Genomic DNA, 16,547 nt, shown 5'->3' on the forward strand with positions numbered 1-16,547 from the left:
CAAACATAGAATCTCTTTTATAAGATCTAAAACATCAACTAAACTACTGTTTCAGGATGCCTGATAATTACCAAGGATCCAAGAAGGTTCACCTCACTTTGTTACTGTTGAAATATCCCCAGGAAATTAAACTTTTGACACATCTAAATGACTTCTCTAAATTATTATTCATACTTTTTCTTTATTTCAGACCCTAGAGTTTTATGTCAATCTCTATTTACAAGTTATGAATGCAAAATGTATAGCTATGTCTATATATTTTAACTATCCTTCATGTGGTTACAAGACCGTGGGGGAAAGGGCTCATGCAAAAACCAAGACGTATAGAGAGGAATTACAAGTTCTCCAGCTTGCAGAGAGAAGGGGACTTGGGACCCAGTTCTTCAAAGATCTTTATTAGCTCTGAAGGATTGAATCAGTGTCTTGATGAAAAATATGAAACAAGTGTCTACAAGAGCCGGAGTTTGAACTTGGATTCCCTTCAGTTTCCTATCTTAATTATATTATGTTCCAAGCTGTGCTTAGACAAATATACTTTCACAAGGCCTGTCTGCCAACTTTACTCTTTGTGCATTTCTACCTGCCCTGTTTGCATTAGAGATTTTGTTTAGAATCTCTTTGTTCAGCCAGCATTTTTTCACCTCTTTCAATGTACAGGAGGATCTGCTTTTGTGGTGATTCATGAGTGCCGGGACCCACCCACCTGGAGGTTGTTACTGGAGCCAGGCCAAGGGTTGTATTCAAGCTATGTCTGCACACATGGGTCAAAGTTCATGTTCATTTTGCAGGACTATAATTAGCTCAGCGGGTTTAGACAGGAAACTGCTCCCTCTAGACCCAATTTCAAGGCAATTAGGGTTGCGCTCTTTCACCATGGTGCTTCTGAGCTAGATCCTGTCTGCCCCACAGTAATGATAACAACGTAAGTACCCATTACTGCACATTGTTGTGGCTTGGCTTTGTGTGACGAAAGAAAGCATATATTCTAATTATACCTCAACATCAGACCGGGGGAGCTTGTGGTGAAGATGGAGCGGAAGATCCTCAGCAGATTTTCAGTGTGTTTCTATTTTCCAGAGATATTGGTATGTATATGTACTGCAAGTGGGAATGACTTGCACAGGATAGAAAATCAATACGCAATCTTAGAGATGTTTCCATCTTGGGTACATTGCCCTTCCAGTACTGCTCCATGGGATTTTGGCTTTTTTAAGATGACCATGTCTGTTATAAGAACTGACTTCATAAGTGAAATATTTTAGCCCCATTATCAGATCCCAGAGGGCTGCAACATCATCAGATCCCAGAGGGCTGCAACATCCAAAGTTCAGGAGCAGGACATCAGTGGGATGGCAGAATTCGTCCTCACACAGAGGACGCACGTTGTTTATGTCTCCCTTCAATGCTATTTTGAAGCGCTCTTTCATGTATGGTTTCTGCTCTGGCCTTTTGCAAAGGTTGGTATTTTCCCAGAACACTTTTATACTGCAAGGCACGCCATGACTTGTGGGGGCTCTGTTGAAGGCATACAGGGTAGAATTAAGGTCATCTAAAATAATTAGATGATGCATCTGTTATGCATGTATTCCAAATAGTGTACTAGACTCCCTCGTTGGTTGATCCTAGAGGGAAAATGTTCTCATACTAAGATAGGTGTTTAAAATAAATTGGCTCGATCCCCCATCCCTATCTTCTTCCTATCGACTCTGGAATGTGCCTATGATTTGCTTAGCTCGGACATCTTAACATTATTGTGGTCAAACTGATGAACTCTGCCTCTCTTGCTCTCCAACCTGTGTTTAGCATTTAGCAAGAGATGTAGGATTAGACTAACTGCCAATTGGAAAGAATAAAACTGGAAGGAAAATGATATCATTAGAAGACCCATGGTTTTTTTTTCTTCAAAAGCCAGCTTTTGGGGTCATGCGACTTTGCAAGGATTTGCCTGTCCTTTTTAAATAAAAGTACATTTCTAACCCTCGTGGTTTGGTTGAAAAGGCAAATCTGTTTGTGTAAAAATGTTGAAGGGAAATGAAAGCAGCCCCAAATTCTGAGTGTGGAGCAGTATTAATGTTGGCCTTGTCCTGTGCTTTTTGAATCAGTGGTGGAACTGGGATTACTGGTGAAGAACTATCAGAGAAAGAATCTGTTTACTGTAGCATGCTCATCCTCCATGCTGTGCCTGAGATACTGTGTTATTAAAGAGCAGCACTTGGAGCGTGGACAACAATGCAGATCAGAGTCATATCTTTTTTTTTTAATTTTCTAGGTATATGTGATATTTAGCTGAGAATTTTATTCCTGGTTCCTGAGCAAATTATTGTGATTAATAAATACTCAGAAATAAGAGTCGTGAGATCCTAGCTAGGATTTTATAGGGGAAATTCATATTCAGCAAACAGTAAAGAAGAAAAAAAATACAGAAAAGCTCTTCTAGAACAGCATGTCCATGGCATTATAACAAATATAATTAGTAACAGATGAGTAAAACTTGCCCAAATAAATTCAAACCCAAGAACAATAGAATCATAGAATCATATATAAAACCTCTCCATCCTGTTCCCCATAAACAATGACAGAGAACCAAAAATAAAAAGAGGACACAAAAGGTTTGCCCTCAACTGGTCTCATCATGAGAAAAAATGGTAAAATACAAGGCCGATTAGATCCTTTCATGGTTTCAGTCTACGATGGACTTCTTATCCCATGACTGGGCTTGTACTTGTGCTATATTTCAGTGTCCTTTATTTTGGAAGACATTAGCTGCTTTAGTCTCAGTAAACACTCATAGTTTTGTTTCAGAAATGCAAGCTGGTAAAACAGGTTCTACTTTTGAAGCTCGAGTCTGCATTTCATCTCAGGACGAAAGCATCTGTTAGCCGCCATGTAACAGGGGCTCAGTTGAGTACAAAAACACTGCCTGCCTCTTCACCCTCACTAAACATTTCCTAATGGCCCATGGGTTAATTTTTTATTATATGCTGCCCTAAGAGAAGAGATGTTCTAAATCCCAGAACGCAAAATATTTCAGCACCACAGGCTTTGTTGTGTGCTCCCCTGCAGGGAAAGAGGGCATCCTGTGTGAGGAGCAGCTGTTAAATGTTTAAAGATGACAACTTACATAAAAGTTACACTCCACACATCAATGTTTAGCCAACACAGTCCCCTATTTCAGCATAACAGACATTCCATCATCCCACCAAGCATCCTGACCAGTGCTTTTAATATTTTTTTTTTTAAGGAGGAAAGAGAAAGAAATATTTTGTAATCGTGGAAGGACAGTTAGCTGTGGAAGGGGAACATAAATTATCTGCACTGCTGCAGAACAGTCTTAGCTTTTTGTCTTGTGAGACATCTGTGATACATATATGGAGTGGTAATGAACACATCCTTTCTTGGCAAACCAACTTCTTTTTGTCCTATGTCTTGTAAAAATGTGAGCCTCAACTGCCATGAAATAACACAGCCTCATGAAATAACATGAGTTCTTAATAAAGTATGACCCTCTGGATTTTTTAGTGTCTGTGCTAACTTGCAGGCATTCATCAGGATTAGGAACATCAAGCTAGATTCAGACTTGTTTGTAAGGCTACAGCTGTAGTATTAAAATAAGGGAATGGGCTTAACTGCGCTGTGGTCATGCCTAAAGTTTAATTGCTAGCACAAAAGCTGGTCCAGTGTTGGCCTATGCCAATCAGCACTCCCCTTTGGATGTTAGAAGCAGCCTGTCGATGGCCTGGGCTAGTTTATCTGCCTGAGAAAACAAATCCACATTAAAGCTCTGGGCTGTTGATACTCATCCTAGTCAGTTTAAAGCATATCTGGGTAACTACGTGGTTGTCACTTGCCGTAGACATAGCTTACAGACCCATTAAAAAATGAAATTAGTTTCTAGACTCAGTAAGACGGTGCTAGGCAAAGCCACTCACTGAGGAAGCTGCCAGAGCCAAGATATGATAAACTTGGTTATTATAATAGTTTACTACGTTGTGTTCACTAAGGGCACAACCTTCTCCTAGCAAAATGTGTCCTTCCTGTACAAAGATGCCCCTGGTTTTGGGAAGCCTTACAGGTTTAGTGGTTTTTCCCTGAGCAGAGTCTGTGTATATCTCTGCAGCTTGGCTGGATGTGCTTTGGGTTTTAATGGTCTGGATGTAGAAGGGTTAATCTTTTGCCTCTGTCTTAATCACATTGCAAGACATGGGCAAAGAAAAACACTGTCCCTGTAAAAATAAATACAATTGCCAATAAAAGGCAACATAGCACTGAAGCAACTTTACAAAGCCAAACATGTTTCATATTTAGACTGTATTAAATTTGCTGTAAACTTGGGTCATTATTAAAGAAGTGTGTGTGCGGTAAATAGTGATTTACAATGAGCAGCAGGACCTGAGCTGATAAATTGCCATCTTGGAGCAGGCCAGATGAACCAGGCACTAACAAGGACAGCAACAGCAAAGCTTCAGCTTGTCTTCAACTGATCTGCTGTGCTTCTCTGGGATATACTTTTCATCACAGCAATGCCCAGAGTTAGGCAGGTAGTTCTGGGAGTCACTCTGCAGGACTCTGCTTCACCAGGACTCCTTCTAGAACAGTGTTACGAGCCGTACGAGCCGTGGTGAACCTGCAGTGGGAGTTCAAGAGAGGCCATACTTCTGTATAGGGGTGGTCGGTTGTGTGAGCTGATGTGTTTTAGTCTCAAAAAAAAAAAAAAATTATATAGCCACTCTTTAAATACTTTTTTGGGCAATCTTTCACAGGAAGGCATGTTGTTGTTGCAGGACCTGGAGTAGAACCCCATGTGCTGGATGCTGAAAAAATGTGCCTCTTCTTCTGCAGACAGGGTAAGGCTTAAAATATTCCAGACCTTATTACTGATATGAGCTAACATCCTATGAAACCAATGCACATGGACCAGTGAAGACCCTACCCTCTATGTGAGTTTAAGGACCATATGAATATCATATCCTGCTGACAGGACTTGTGTTTGAGCACTTGGGCAGCTGAGATGCTGTGGATGCAGCATCTCTTGCTCTCTAGTGAATCTTTCTTCAATGCTCCCCATTGCGCAAAGGTCAGCCTTCACCAGTTAAAGATCTGCTGCCTGGAGACATATGCCCAAATGTCTCTTATTTAGTTTACTTACTTGACTGAAGCTCCCCGAGCAGGAAACAGCTGGCCAAGGTTCCCTCAGCTTTCAAAGAAGAAAGTCAGTCCCCTAGGTAATCCTCATTAATGTGGGATGAACTTCTCTCTGAAAGTCTCTACTCCCACTTTTTTTCTTTCTCTGTCTTTCTCATCCTTTGACAATATAGGAAGCCTAGAATCAAAGCTAGGTGGGCTAAATCTGGACCTAGGTGATTGTCCAAAGTCACCTAGAAACCTTGTGAGAAAGCCCTGTCTCCTAAGACCTTTGTTTAGTGCTTTAGCTTTGAATGCTATGGTGATAGAAGGAAAAAAAGTAAAGCAGTAGTCTTTAACAATTTTGCTAATAACGTTGCCATATTTAGTCTGCCTTTGAATTCTTTGTATGTTATTGTAAAATCCAGATTCTACTACCAAGATTGCAGTATTCAAATAACATTAAAGATCACTCAGAAACCCACAGAAATAATAAGTTGAAGAACTAAGACAAAACCCTTTCCAATTCACCCAGACGGCCTGGGTGTAGAGGGACGACTCAGTTCCTGAGAGATCTCACTGTAAGTACAACGTGAGACTTATGCTGTAATAGTTAAGCAATGTGGAGTGAATTAGAGGTAAACTGGAAACCTTAATTAAGCATTTTCATTACTGTTATGGGTTGCAGCCAGGCCTGCGATGTTATTTAAACATAAGGTTTGTGGGTTTGATTCTATGACCTTTTTCCAAGGGAAATGATGGGATTCAAGCACCAGAGGATGTTTCTTGCAGTGTGTAAAGAGTATGATGTATCTCAAATAGCATTCCTATTACACATTGTGATAATAACAGTCATTTCTTTATTTTTGGAGGGTTGCTGGGGATTCCAGGGTTCTTTCACCATTTATGGATATTGGTATATTCTACAGTACTGGGGGTGTGTGTGGGGGGGCTGCTTACTGAAAAATCAAGTGGGTTATCTCTGTCTGTTAAACACAGATTGGGACATATTGTTTGGATATTTCAACTTTAAAAATGTTTACTCTGAGTATTTTAGGAGGAACAGAAAGGTAAAATCTCTTTCTTAAGCCTAGAGGACTGGACACAGAGGAGTCAAGGGGGAAGACTTTATAAGCTGCATAGCCAAGGCAAAGACACTTCAGGCTGCATTTCTATTGTTAAATATATCTATTATAGCCATTCAGGGAGTGAATATGGGCCCACAACCAAATGGTGCAGAAAGCATGTACCCACATCATTCAGTGCTGGCACGTTCTAGTTGTCGCACTACGTAGCACTTGGCACAGGTCTTTTCTGGGCATCAGGTAACCTGTGCCTTTAAGATATCATTATCCATTTATGTGCATTATTTTTGTTTCAATTTTCCAAAACAGTTTGTGGACCACTCTGTGGACCAGGGGTGTTCTGATGGCATGAACCATCAAAATACATTACCTGCCTTGGAGGACTGTTTGTGTTGGAGGATGCAGTATGAGGGTTGGAGCCACGTACACTGCAGTCTTACCTGTCCTGTTTATTGGGAAGGGCCCTTAAGCTGAACTATCCCCCATGACAGGTTTTGTGTTGGATGAAGAGATAGTTCACTCCAAAAGAAAACACAAGTTACAATAAATATTTAGACAGAGTGAATGATTAAGGGAGTAGACTTGAAAGTAAATTTTGGGTAATGTTATCTGACAGTGTGAATGTATCACCCAATATTTGCTAAGGAAGAATGGAAACAGGCAAGTACATCGCTCAGAGATTAAGGTCAACCAATAGATCATGCTGACTTTTGCTGGTGCCATTCATATTTTGCATCCTGCCAGCTGAAATCATCAAAACAAGATAATAAATGTGGAATTAATAAGTAGCCTCAGCAAAAAAATATAGACACAGACACAGGACTTTGAGTTGATTACATGTTGTTTGCAACTTTTCAATAGAATTTCCAATAAAAACTTGTTTTCCAGCATCTTCAGAATAAGACCCATTTAAAAAAAAATGCTGAGGACAGTCAAGAAATACAGCTATGAGTTTAAGTTTCCTATACAAATGTTCAATCTGTAATTAATTTGAATGACTACAGAAATCATATTTTCTAATAGTTTCCTAAAAAGTGTTCCAGAGTACAAGAGCACAGCTGGGGTCACTCAGTCCTCAAAAGATCAGCCAGTGATTGCTTTACGGAGAAGAACATGCCCTGCCAGGAGTAATCCCATCATCTGTAAAGGGATCCTCCACAGATTTCAGTAGCTTCCAAGGGGTGAATTATTTTTCCCTCCTCTCGTCCCTGTGTCTCCTGCATTGCCTTCACAGCTGGTAGGTCACAACATCCTCAGCAACAGCCATAATGGTGACACAGCATAAGAATTGAGCAATACAAATATTTACCTTGACCTTGTCATAACACAGGGAGAGATACAGAGACATTTGTCGGACTTCCTGAATTATTCTAATCTTTTTGAGAAATGCAAGAAGAACCTTGCTGTCTGCTGGCCTTTGAAATTTCACTGCAAGGAAGTCTAGGGTCGAGATTTGCCTTTTTCTTTCATTGTGTGGAATTCCAGATGTATTCATTTGAGCCGCATTTAGTCATAAAAATCAGCAGTTTTCCATCACGGGTCGTTCTCAAGCAAAGTCTGTGAGCCTGCTACGATGCTGGAGCATGAATGTGTGGCTACATATATTCAAGCTCTACATAGCAGGGCCCCCACTGGTAAAAACAGACTGACAGTAGTTCAGAGACATAAAAGCAGGAGGCAAAAAGAGAAAAACAAGATCTCTCTGTAGACTCACCTGTGCCTACCACATCAGGCTCAGCAGCGCAGCGCTTCGCAACACCTGGCTGGCTGTGGCTGATAGACGCTTCCTGCGAGCGGTTAATATTAGCTCTATCTCTGCTCTCGGCTGCGGCGCTCAAGACATGGTTCAAGCCGTGTTGGTGGTGCATAGTGCGGAGACTGATGCAATACATTGTGGGATTCTTCACTTACCACAAAAAAGGAGAAATCCATGGGAGCAGCATATTAAAAAAGCAAGCAAACAAACAGCAAGGTATGAAAAGAAAGCTACTTCTTCTCTCAGTAAAAAAAACCTAATCCCTGGGAAACAGCATATTAAAAAAGCAAACAAACAAGAGGAAATATGCAGAAGAAAACTTTTTCATTACAAGTTAAGTTTTCGGACAGTCAGGAACACCAGATTTGTGATTGCATCTGCAACCTCCACTGAACTGTTCTTGGGCATAGATATTTACTATACAATTTATTTATTGTTATCTGTTCATATTCAAAGGACAAGTAAAGAGAAATAGTTGACTGTGGTCACACAACCAGGCAGTGGCAGAGGTCAGTCGATGCTTTAATTCTCCCAATAATCAAACTGATGCCCTGTGTACTGCTCTGATGCCCTCAGGTACGTGCTTTAACAAATTCACCAATAGATTACTTGCACTGATTTAATTTTTTTAATTATTACTTTTTTGATGCTCACAGCTAATGTGTCTGTATGCTGCGAGTCTCATGCTGAAGTTTCAAACTCTTTTTAACACTTGTTCAGCATTGCCCATAACAGAAATGGAAACAGTGAGGTTTACCTATAAGCTTGTGGCTTGCAACCAAAAAGGCACTAAAATGCACTAAAAGAAAGAAAAGTAAGAGTCATCAGGAATAACAATTGGACTTTATTTATGAAGAATGTGTCACATCATCAGAGAAGAAAAAAAACCTACCAGTTTTAGTTAAAAGTGCAATTGGCAAGTAAAGGCAATGAGTGGAAACAATTTAAAAATAAGAGAATATAACAAATGAGAAGGTTGGAAATACATTTTGGGATTTCTCTCTAATTAGGTGGTTGATAAGGGAAGCTGAAGACATCAGACACTACCCAGAGTTGAAAAGGCCAAAGAGAGGAAGAAAGAGAGGTTTTTTAGGTGTATTAGGAACAAATTAAATGCTAGTAACAACAAAGGTAGCATGCTTCTAGTCTGTATTAGGGAGCAAGCAGGATGATACACTAAGATCACATGAGGATGATAAACTTCCTTCTGAGCCTTTAGTGGTTCAGAGAACATGAAACAACTGTTTTTGAAATCAGCAGGCCTGGATAACTGACTCGGGCATCTTAAAGTGAAGCTGATGTGGTCTCTGGTTCCCTGATGTTTCCTTTTAATCTCACAATACTGGGGAAATTACAAATGACTGGAAAAATGTTAGTTCTCTGCCAATATTTGCCGAGGACAAACAAGACAATGCAAAGATAGGCTGAAAGCCAACCAGCCATTTGTATCAAAAAGAGACATGTTCATAAATCAACAATGACGCTAAAGGCTAGGACTACAATTAATGACCATTAATGACAGGTTAATATGAAAATAGCTCTTATCTAAGAAAACTGATATTTTGCATATGGCAGTAAACTGACTGGTTAAGGAGACTGCATAGCTTCATAACTAACACTAGATATTTTAGGCATTTAGTACCACATAATATTCTAAATAAAATAAGATAATATATGCCCTGTACAACATTGAAGCACATTTTTAATGCATTAAGGAACCACTTAACTGACAGCTATTGCATAGATTTTGTCAAGCAATAGATCTGCTAGTGGATTTCACAGAGATTGGTCCAAAACCTGCCAAGTTTTTATCAGCAGCTTTAGGGTTGAATCTAGAGCTTCCTAATGACATAAAGATTGGCAGACTACTAAATTATCCTGTGACTAGGTGATAATAAAAAGATGATGAAACATTTTGTAAATTGGGCCCATTCAAAGTAAATGCAATTGAATAAAGGTGGCACCTGCATCCTAGAAACACAGACCAAAGCAGACCTAAAGATGATATTGGATACACAGACGAATTTTAACCTTAAGAATGATGCTGGGGGAAATGACATCACTGATGTGATCATCAGACATATACAGAGGAGGAAAGTAAGTAAGAGAAGGGATGTGATTTCTACCTGGGTTTGTAGCAGCAGTGAGTCCTAGAGTACTGCATCTTGGCCTGATAACCATCTTTTTAAAGGGATGTTGAAAAATTGTACAGGAAGCAAAGAAAAGCCACAGAAAAAAACTAAAGGGCTGCAAGAAAATATCTCACAATGAAATAAGTAAGTTAGAAAATTTGGCTTCTCTAAGTTACTAGGTAAGAAAAATGAGGTGCCCTTTGGAGGCATGGAGAAAATACAAAGAAAGAGAAGTTGCACAGGAAACAACGGCTAGCAGTGAAAATGAGACAAGCTTAAGGTAGAGGCAAGGTCTACCAGTCTCTCCAAAGGGAGGCTGATTAGATCACTGGAACAAATCAGCAAGAGGAGTGGTGGCAGGTCAGTCTCCTGCTGTTTGCAGTCATGGCTGGATGCTTTTTAAGATAATGCTTTAGCATGACCTGATTGCAGGCAACTGGGTGATATTCTGTGACTTGCAATTCACAGGAAACAAGAAAGGTCATCTTAAACCCTATAAAAATGGCCCTGCTTTGAGCTGCTAGTAATGCACAAGGTATATCTGTATGTTACTGTACAGAGATTTCAGAGCCAATTGCATTAATATGTGTAGGCATATCTCATTTTTTAATAAAGGATTATGAAGCAGGCTATATGAGATTCCCCCCGTTTTTCTCTGTTCTTTTTGACCCCTTTCTCTTCCTTTAATGGTAGCCATCCAGCATGTCAAACATGGCTAGTTCCTCAGACCCCCATGTATGCATCTGGCATTGCATATCCATCAGTGATGCATTTCCACTATGTAGCAAATTTCCTACTGAAAAAAAAAGCCAACCCCCAAAAGCATGCAGTTCCATGGAAGGGTGTCTTCTGCAGATTCCCATAGAAGTCAGTAAGTGGGTTTGACATCACATAGTGCACATCTCCATAAGGTATCTATACATGACCAAACAAACCCAGGCTCCCTTTATGGTCAATGGAGAACCAATCAGTTGCATCCGTGAATTGAGGGGGTGGTTCGTCTCCTGAAGTACACACCTATATGTGGGTGGATGAACTGAACCATAAACTCCACTGACTCAACTGGCTATGATGGCAGCCCAGACAGCCAGCTCAGGTTTACCTCCTACAATGGCAGATGTGATGAATGCCACCTTTTTTGTTCCTACAGATCTTCCTTTAATGCTGTTCCTAAGGGTTTTGATGTAAGTAGCATATAGGGCCAAACTGAATACATTGCTCTGGCCTATGTTGCAATTACTTTTATTTCATATGGTAAAGGAAACTAAATGTCTCTGCTTTTTTAGGACACGACCAAGCAAATGACTTCAACACATGCATAAACTGCATGGGAAGGACTTCATCACATAGAAACTTTGGCCAAGTTGGGGGAAGATGGTTTTATATTTCTATCATCATACATCTGTCTCAGATGAAAACTTATTTAAAAAATTAAACCTTCTACCTTGATACAGCTCTACCTGTCACTTGTTTCTTTCCCCTTTCTCCTCTCATCTGAACATGGAGTTAAGGAATGGCTCCCAGAATTCCTGCCAGCTGCACATGACAGTGTGATGATGTAATATAATTTCCTCTCCATGGTCCATATGTGCTAAGGCAGAGACTATGCAGATATGCCGTATTTATGGGATAATGACAATATTTCCTAAAACAGAGCAATTTTTTACTGCTTGTACTGGGCTCCAAGTCATTACCACATCTTTCAAGCAGTATTTCCCAAACCTCATGATTAGTAGGGTGAATGCAAGGAAGTGCTGCAAGGAATTACTCAAGATCAGAGTCATTTATACCAGAACTCCATCACATTCCATTCTGTTTACAAAGAGAGAATATGGCAGTCACATAATCTAAGGTTGATCTTGGATCAACACATACAGCATGTTGGGGATATTCAGCTCTGCTACATGTGTTCAGGCTCACTGGAGAGGCAGCTGCCAATGGGGCATCGTTCTCTCCCAACAGTGCAGCTGGAGGAAGGCTTTGCCGTTCCCAAGTGTGGGGTTACAGTCTTTTGTATGGTGGCAAGCCCAAAAGTTTGTGAGTCCTGGTTCAAGTCCCAGGAGCTATTGGGAGAAGGGAGTTCTGCTACTATCTCCAGTGCTGGTTCCTGTCAGCCGCTCTATAGTAGGTATGAAAATTGCACAGCAAAGAGAAAGAATAGACTGAGGATTTGGCGTGCAAATCTCTTCTGAGACCTCAGCCATTCTGTATGTGCAGGTACAAATCAGTCTCCAGAAATATATTGTGTAAACACCTTCAGTTTTAAAAAAGGCATAAGCAAGCATCATCAATTGTAACCTACCTCTAACCTTGAGCCCACCTCAGTGTGAAAAGTTGGACTATGTGATCTCCTAAAATCCCTTTGAGCATTATGTCTGTGATTTTAAGGGTTATGCCTTTCATGCAACAGTAACTACTCTGTAAATGCCAGATTCTCCAGGGTACTCCAACTCCTTTATGTTGCTTTGGGGAAGCAGAGCAATTAACTGCTTTAGCTGGCTTTATAGCCACTTCATGTCTCTGGGGCCGTGCAAAGGGGTTTGATGCGTTTTCTCTTGCAAAGCCTAGGGCATGCTAATGGTAGGTGTAAGAACAAACCTTCTCACCTGGGAGAAGGCAACAGAAACAATCATGCCCAGAAACCTTCCAGAGACCCCAAGCGCACTGAAGGACACTGGGCTTACCATTAGCAGGGGAAACAGGAATATGTATTTTATGGAGTTTTCCAAATAATTTGCCAAAAGTCTCGCTTCCAGCTAAGAATGGGTACAGAAATGCTGCTGGACGTGCAAGAACTAGCACGTGTGTGGTTTAAGGGATAAGCTGTGGAAAAAACTATATAATCAGGAGCTAGATTTGGGATTTATATGCCCACTACAACTCCTTGTTCCATGCTGTAATAGGATTTCACATTATCTAGCCAGCCTGCAGCCCAAGATCATGAAAAGTTCATGCATATGAAACATCTGTTTTATCATTCACAACAATAACTCAAACAGCAGATAATTTAGTCCAGCACTTTCTTCACCGTGATTCTCCACAGGAAAGTACAGTGGAAACAGCTATCCCTCAATAAGTATTTGCAGCTCCCAGGAATGCTTACAGGGAAGACGATACAAGAAATGCAGGCTTTGGGCTTGTTGGTGCAGATGTGCTGCCATTTTGACTTTTTCTAGAGCAAAACTTTTAAGAAAAGCTGGGAGAGGATTCATGCACATTAGTGTACATCTGAGACCATTTAATACCCTATCCCTCTTCAGAATTCCCATGCCCCAATTTTCAAGGAGAGTGTGTAATTAAGAGACATTGATAATTGAATACAGAGGGCTGATACCTTTTGTCATTTGATGGCACAACTCTTTCTTAGGCATCTGCTTCTCCAACCCAGTGCAACACTGAGGTTACTCTTCGCTCATAGAAGCAATGATCCTACAATATTTCTTCTTAGTAACCTCATCCTGGTGAAAATGAGTTGGTAGAGGATCCTGGTTCCGCCCAGTCTCCAGACTGGAGGTGAAACGCAGCCTGTGCTGGTAATGGCTGGCAATTGCATGCATCAGACAGATGGTCTATGAGGACATGCAAGAAGTGGAAACTAGGTCAGTTTACTAACGATGCATATAAAAGAATTGCTGGAGCATGTAGGGACAAAATCATAAAGGCCAAAGCACAGAATGAAATACAACTAGCGAGGGACATAGAAGGTAACAAAGAGCTTTCTATGAATATTTCAGCAGGAAGAGGAAGACGAAGGAAGAAGCTGGTCCTCCACTTAGTGAGAAAGGAAAGCTAATAATGCCTGGAGAGCTGAAGTGGTTAATACCTTTCACTAAAACTGCTCTGAGCCAATGACTAATATGCTAACACCAATGAGTGGGAAGGAGGAATTCAGTCTACAATAAGCAAAAGGCAGGCTAAGGGAATTCTTTGAAAATACAGATCTTTTTGTTCAGAGAACTGGCTAGACACTGTCTTGAAGGATATGTGAGACTTAAGAAGGAGAGAAAAGGGCAGATATGGGTCTATTGATGTGGAGAAAAAGGAAGAGCTAGGGAATTATCAACCAATCAGCATACTTTCAACACCTAGAAAAAAATGTTGAAACAGCAAGTAGAACAGACCATTTTTGAATACTTTGAAGATCAGAAGGAGCTTAGCAACACCAAGCATATGTTGGTTAAAAACAAATCATGATTAAAAGAAAACCAGATTCATGACAGATCTTGAGGATATGAGAGACAGAGTATGTACTGTAGAAGGTGATTAAGTTGCTGTGGTGTGATTTCATCTTGACTGTAGTAAGACTTTTGGACTTATCTCACATGAAATTTCCTCAAGTGAGATGGTAAAGTAGCCCAGATTAAATCCTGTAGTGTTGATGGCTATCTGATAGGAGAGTTATCCTTAGTGGGGGTTATCCGTGCTGCTCTCTTGCCCTGGAGGAATAGCTGGAGTGGGGCTCTAGGATGTAGCCTGGAGTCTTTCAAAATCTTCCTGTCTTGGACAGCAGCACATAGGAACTACATCTGCTGATGATACAAGTCAGGGTCTGAAAAGAAAAGGTCTCGCAGAGATCCTCTGAAATAGTCAGTTCAAAAAGGAGTTCAGGACAACAGTAGGCACGGGGTTGGCTCAGGCTCCTCAGCTGTATCAACAACACCAACTTATTTTTTTTCTCCAAGGATGAATGAACAGGACTGACATGCATTTGCCATAGGAAAACTAGTACAGGGTAAATAACAGAGAGGGAGAGAAATAAAGCCCTGCAGGTTACTGGTTCTGCCAGGGCATATCTGAGGGTGGTTACTGCTGCTGTTTAGATTTTGTTGCTATTGTCAACCATTTTATCCCAGAAGATTTAACTGATGTCACAGACGTCCTCCCTCTTCTGCTGCAGTGGCAACCAGACTTGCTTTCCCAGATGCTAACAACAGGGTTGTGGCCATTCAGGTGACCACCTGTTTTGCCTTGGCAGTCATTCTGGGCATTCCCATTCATGGGAGCAAACAGCGTGGTGGGAATAGGTGGCTTCCTGCAGAAGTAATCTAGGGATTGCAGTTCAAGGAGAAGTAAGTGGGAAATAAGTGAACTCTAGGAATTGTAAACAGGAGGTCTCCATCTAGTCCCAGTGCTAGTCCTGGTTTTGGGCACCTCAGAGATTACAGGGAGAGCAAGAAATTATGATGTCTGAGCAAAGAGTGGGAGAACTGGGGAAGGAGAGAAGGCTTCAGTGGAGGTATGCGTATTGTCTTTAAACTGGTTAAATGCTGCAATGAAGAGGAAAGAAATAATTCCTCCAGTGTGTCCAAGGAACAGTGGACTTCTTACACTGCAGCAAGGGAGATTTAAGGTAGACATTAGGCTTAACTCTTTAACTCTGAGGACAGTGACGGCCTGGAATAGGTTGCTGCAGAGTGGGTAGAGGGAAGCAGTCTTGCTCCCTGAAGGCAAAGTTAGACAAACGTCTGTCAGGAAGAGTTTAGTTAATACAGTTTGTTCCCTGGGGCAGGGCAGATATGAGAGGACCCCTTGAGTCTCTTCCAGCCCTCTGACTGTACCTCAGACATATTCCCTTGCCTCCCTCCCCCTCCCATTTTTCTTCTTCAGCTCCTGAGTCTGCTCACTAGAGGCTCAGTGCCTTGGCCTTGCTCTCAGCCCAGGCTCTTCCCTGCTCCAAAAAACAATAAGCCTGGGGTCCTGAGGCAGGAGAGAGGTTGTGATGGCTCCCACCCAAGGAGGTCCCTTGCCAGGAGATGCACTCCATCACTGGCACCCTGAGGGAAGCAGGGCCTTTCTATCACCTGGGCGGACACTTTCCCCAGGTACATTTCAAGGACCCTGACCCAGCATATGGTGCATAAATAAAGCCAAGAGGCTTTTAGTACATGAACGCTTTCCTAAGCTGGCCACCTTACTTGTAGTCTCAGCATCCACCTTGAGGCCTCAAACGGGTCAGAGATTTTTCTTCCTAAGGTGCTTCTGGAAGGTGACACAAGATGAGGACAACAGTCCCCACTGTGCAAAGAGAAGGGTGTCTTTCCTGGGAAACCCCTTGTCTCCATGGCCTGCAAGAACTGGAAGTAACTGAAAATAATGAAAACTATCTACCTCCAAGGTAGCATTGTGGTGTCTCAGTCATGGGGGTGAACTGTGCATTTTCCTGGCTCCATGCTGAATCCTGTTCTGTGAGGTGCTGGGAGTGCAGCCAGCCAGTCCCTCAAGGGCTGCCACCACCAGCCAGGGACAGCATGCCAGAGAAATGCATTTGAGACTGAAAAAGCAAACAGGTAAGACTGCAAAAGGCAGCAGAAAGAGTTTGCCAGATTAAGCTAGAACTTAATGGTACAAAGTGACCACTTTTGCTTGAAATTCCAGTTTCCTCCTTTAAAACTGAGCACTTGCATTTGTTCTGAGAGGTGCTTTCTGTGGGCTGCCCCAAAGGACAATCTGAGA

At 41.4% G+C, this 16,547-nt stretch overlaps 1 protein-coding gene across 1 annotated transcript in view; it reads left to right on the forward strand.

Moving 5' to 3' along the window:
• Positions 1–4,784: 4,784 nt before the first annotated feature.
• CCN4 (cellular communication network factor 4) overlaps positions 4,785–16,547 on the forward strand; it is a 57,446-nt gene continuing 45,683 nt past the window's right edge. Inside the window, exon 1 of the mRNA XM_075495308.1 lies at positions 4,785–4,844. Within this exon, the coding sequence (XP_075351423.1) occupies positions 4,800–4,844 (45 nt within the window). The 5' untranslated portion in view covers positions 4,785–4,799. The remainder of the gene's footprint in view (positions 4,845–16,547) is intronic.

The sequence above is a fragment of the Mycteria americana genome, chromosome 2 (assembly GCF_035582795.1).
Source record: "Mycteria americana isolate JAX WOST 10 ecotype Jacksonville Zoo and Gardens chromosome 2, USCA_MyAme_1.0, whole genome shotgun sequence".
Lineage (NCBI taxonomy): Eukaryota > Metazoa > Chordata > Aves > Ciconiiformes > Ciconiidae > Mycteria > Mycteria americana.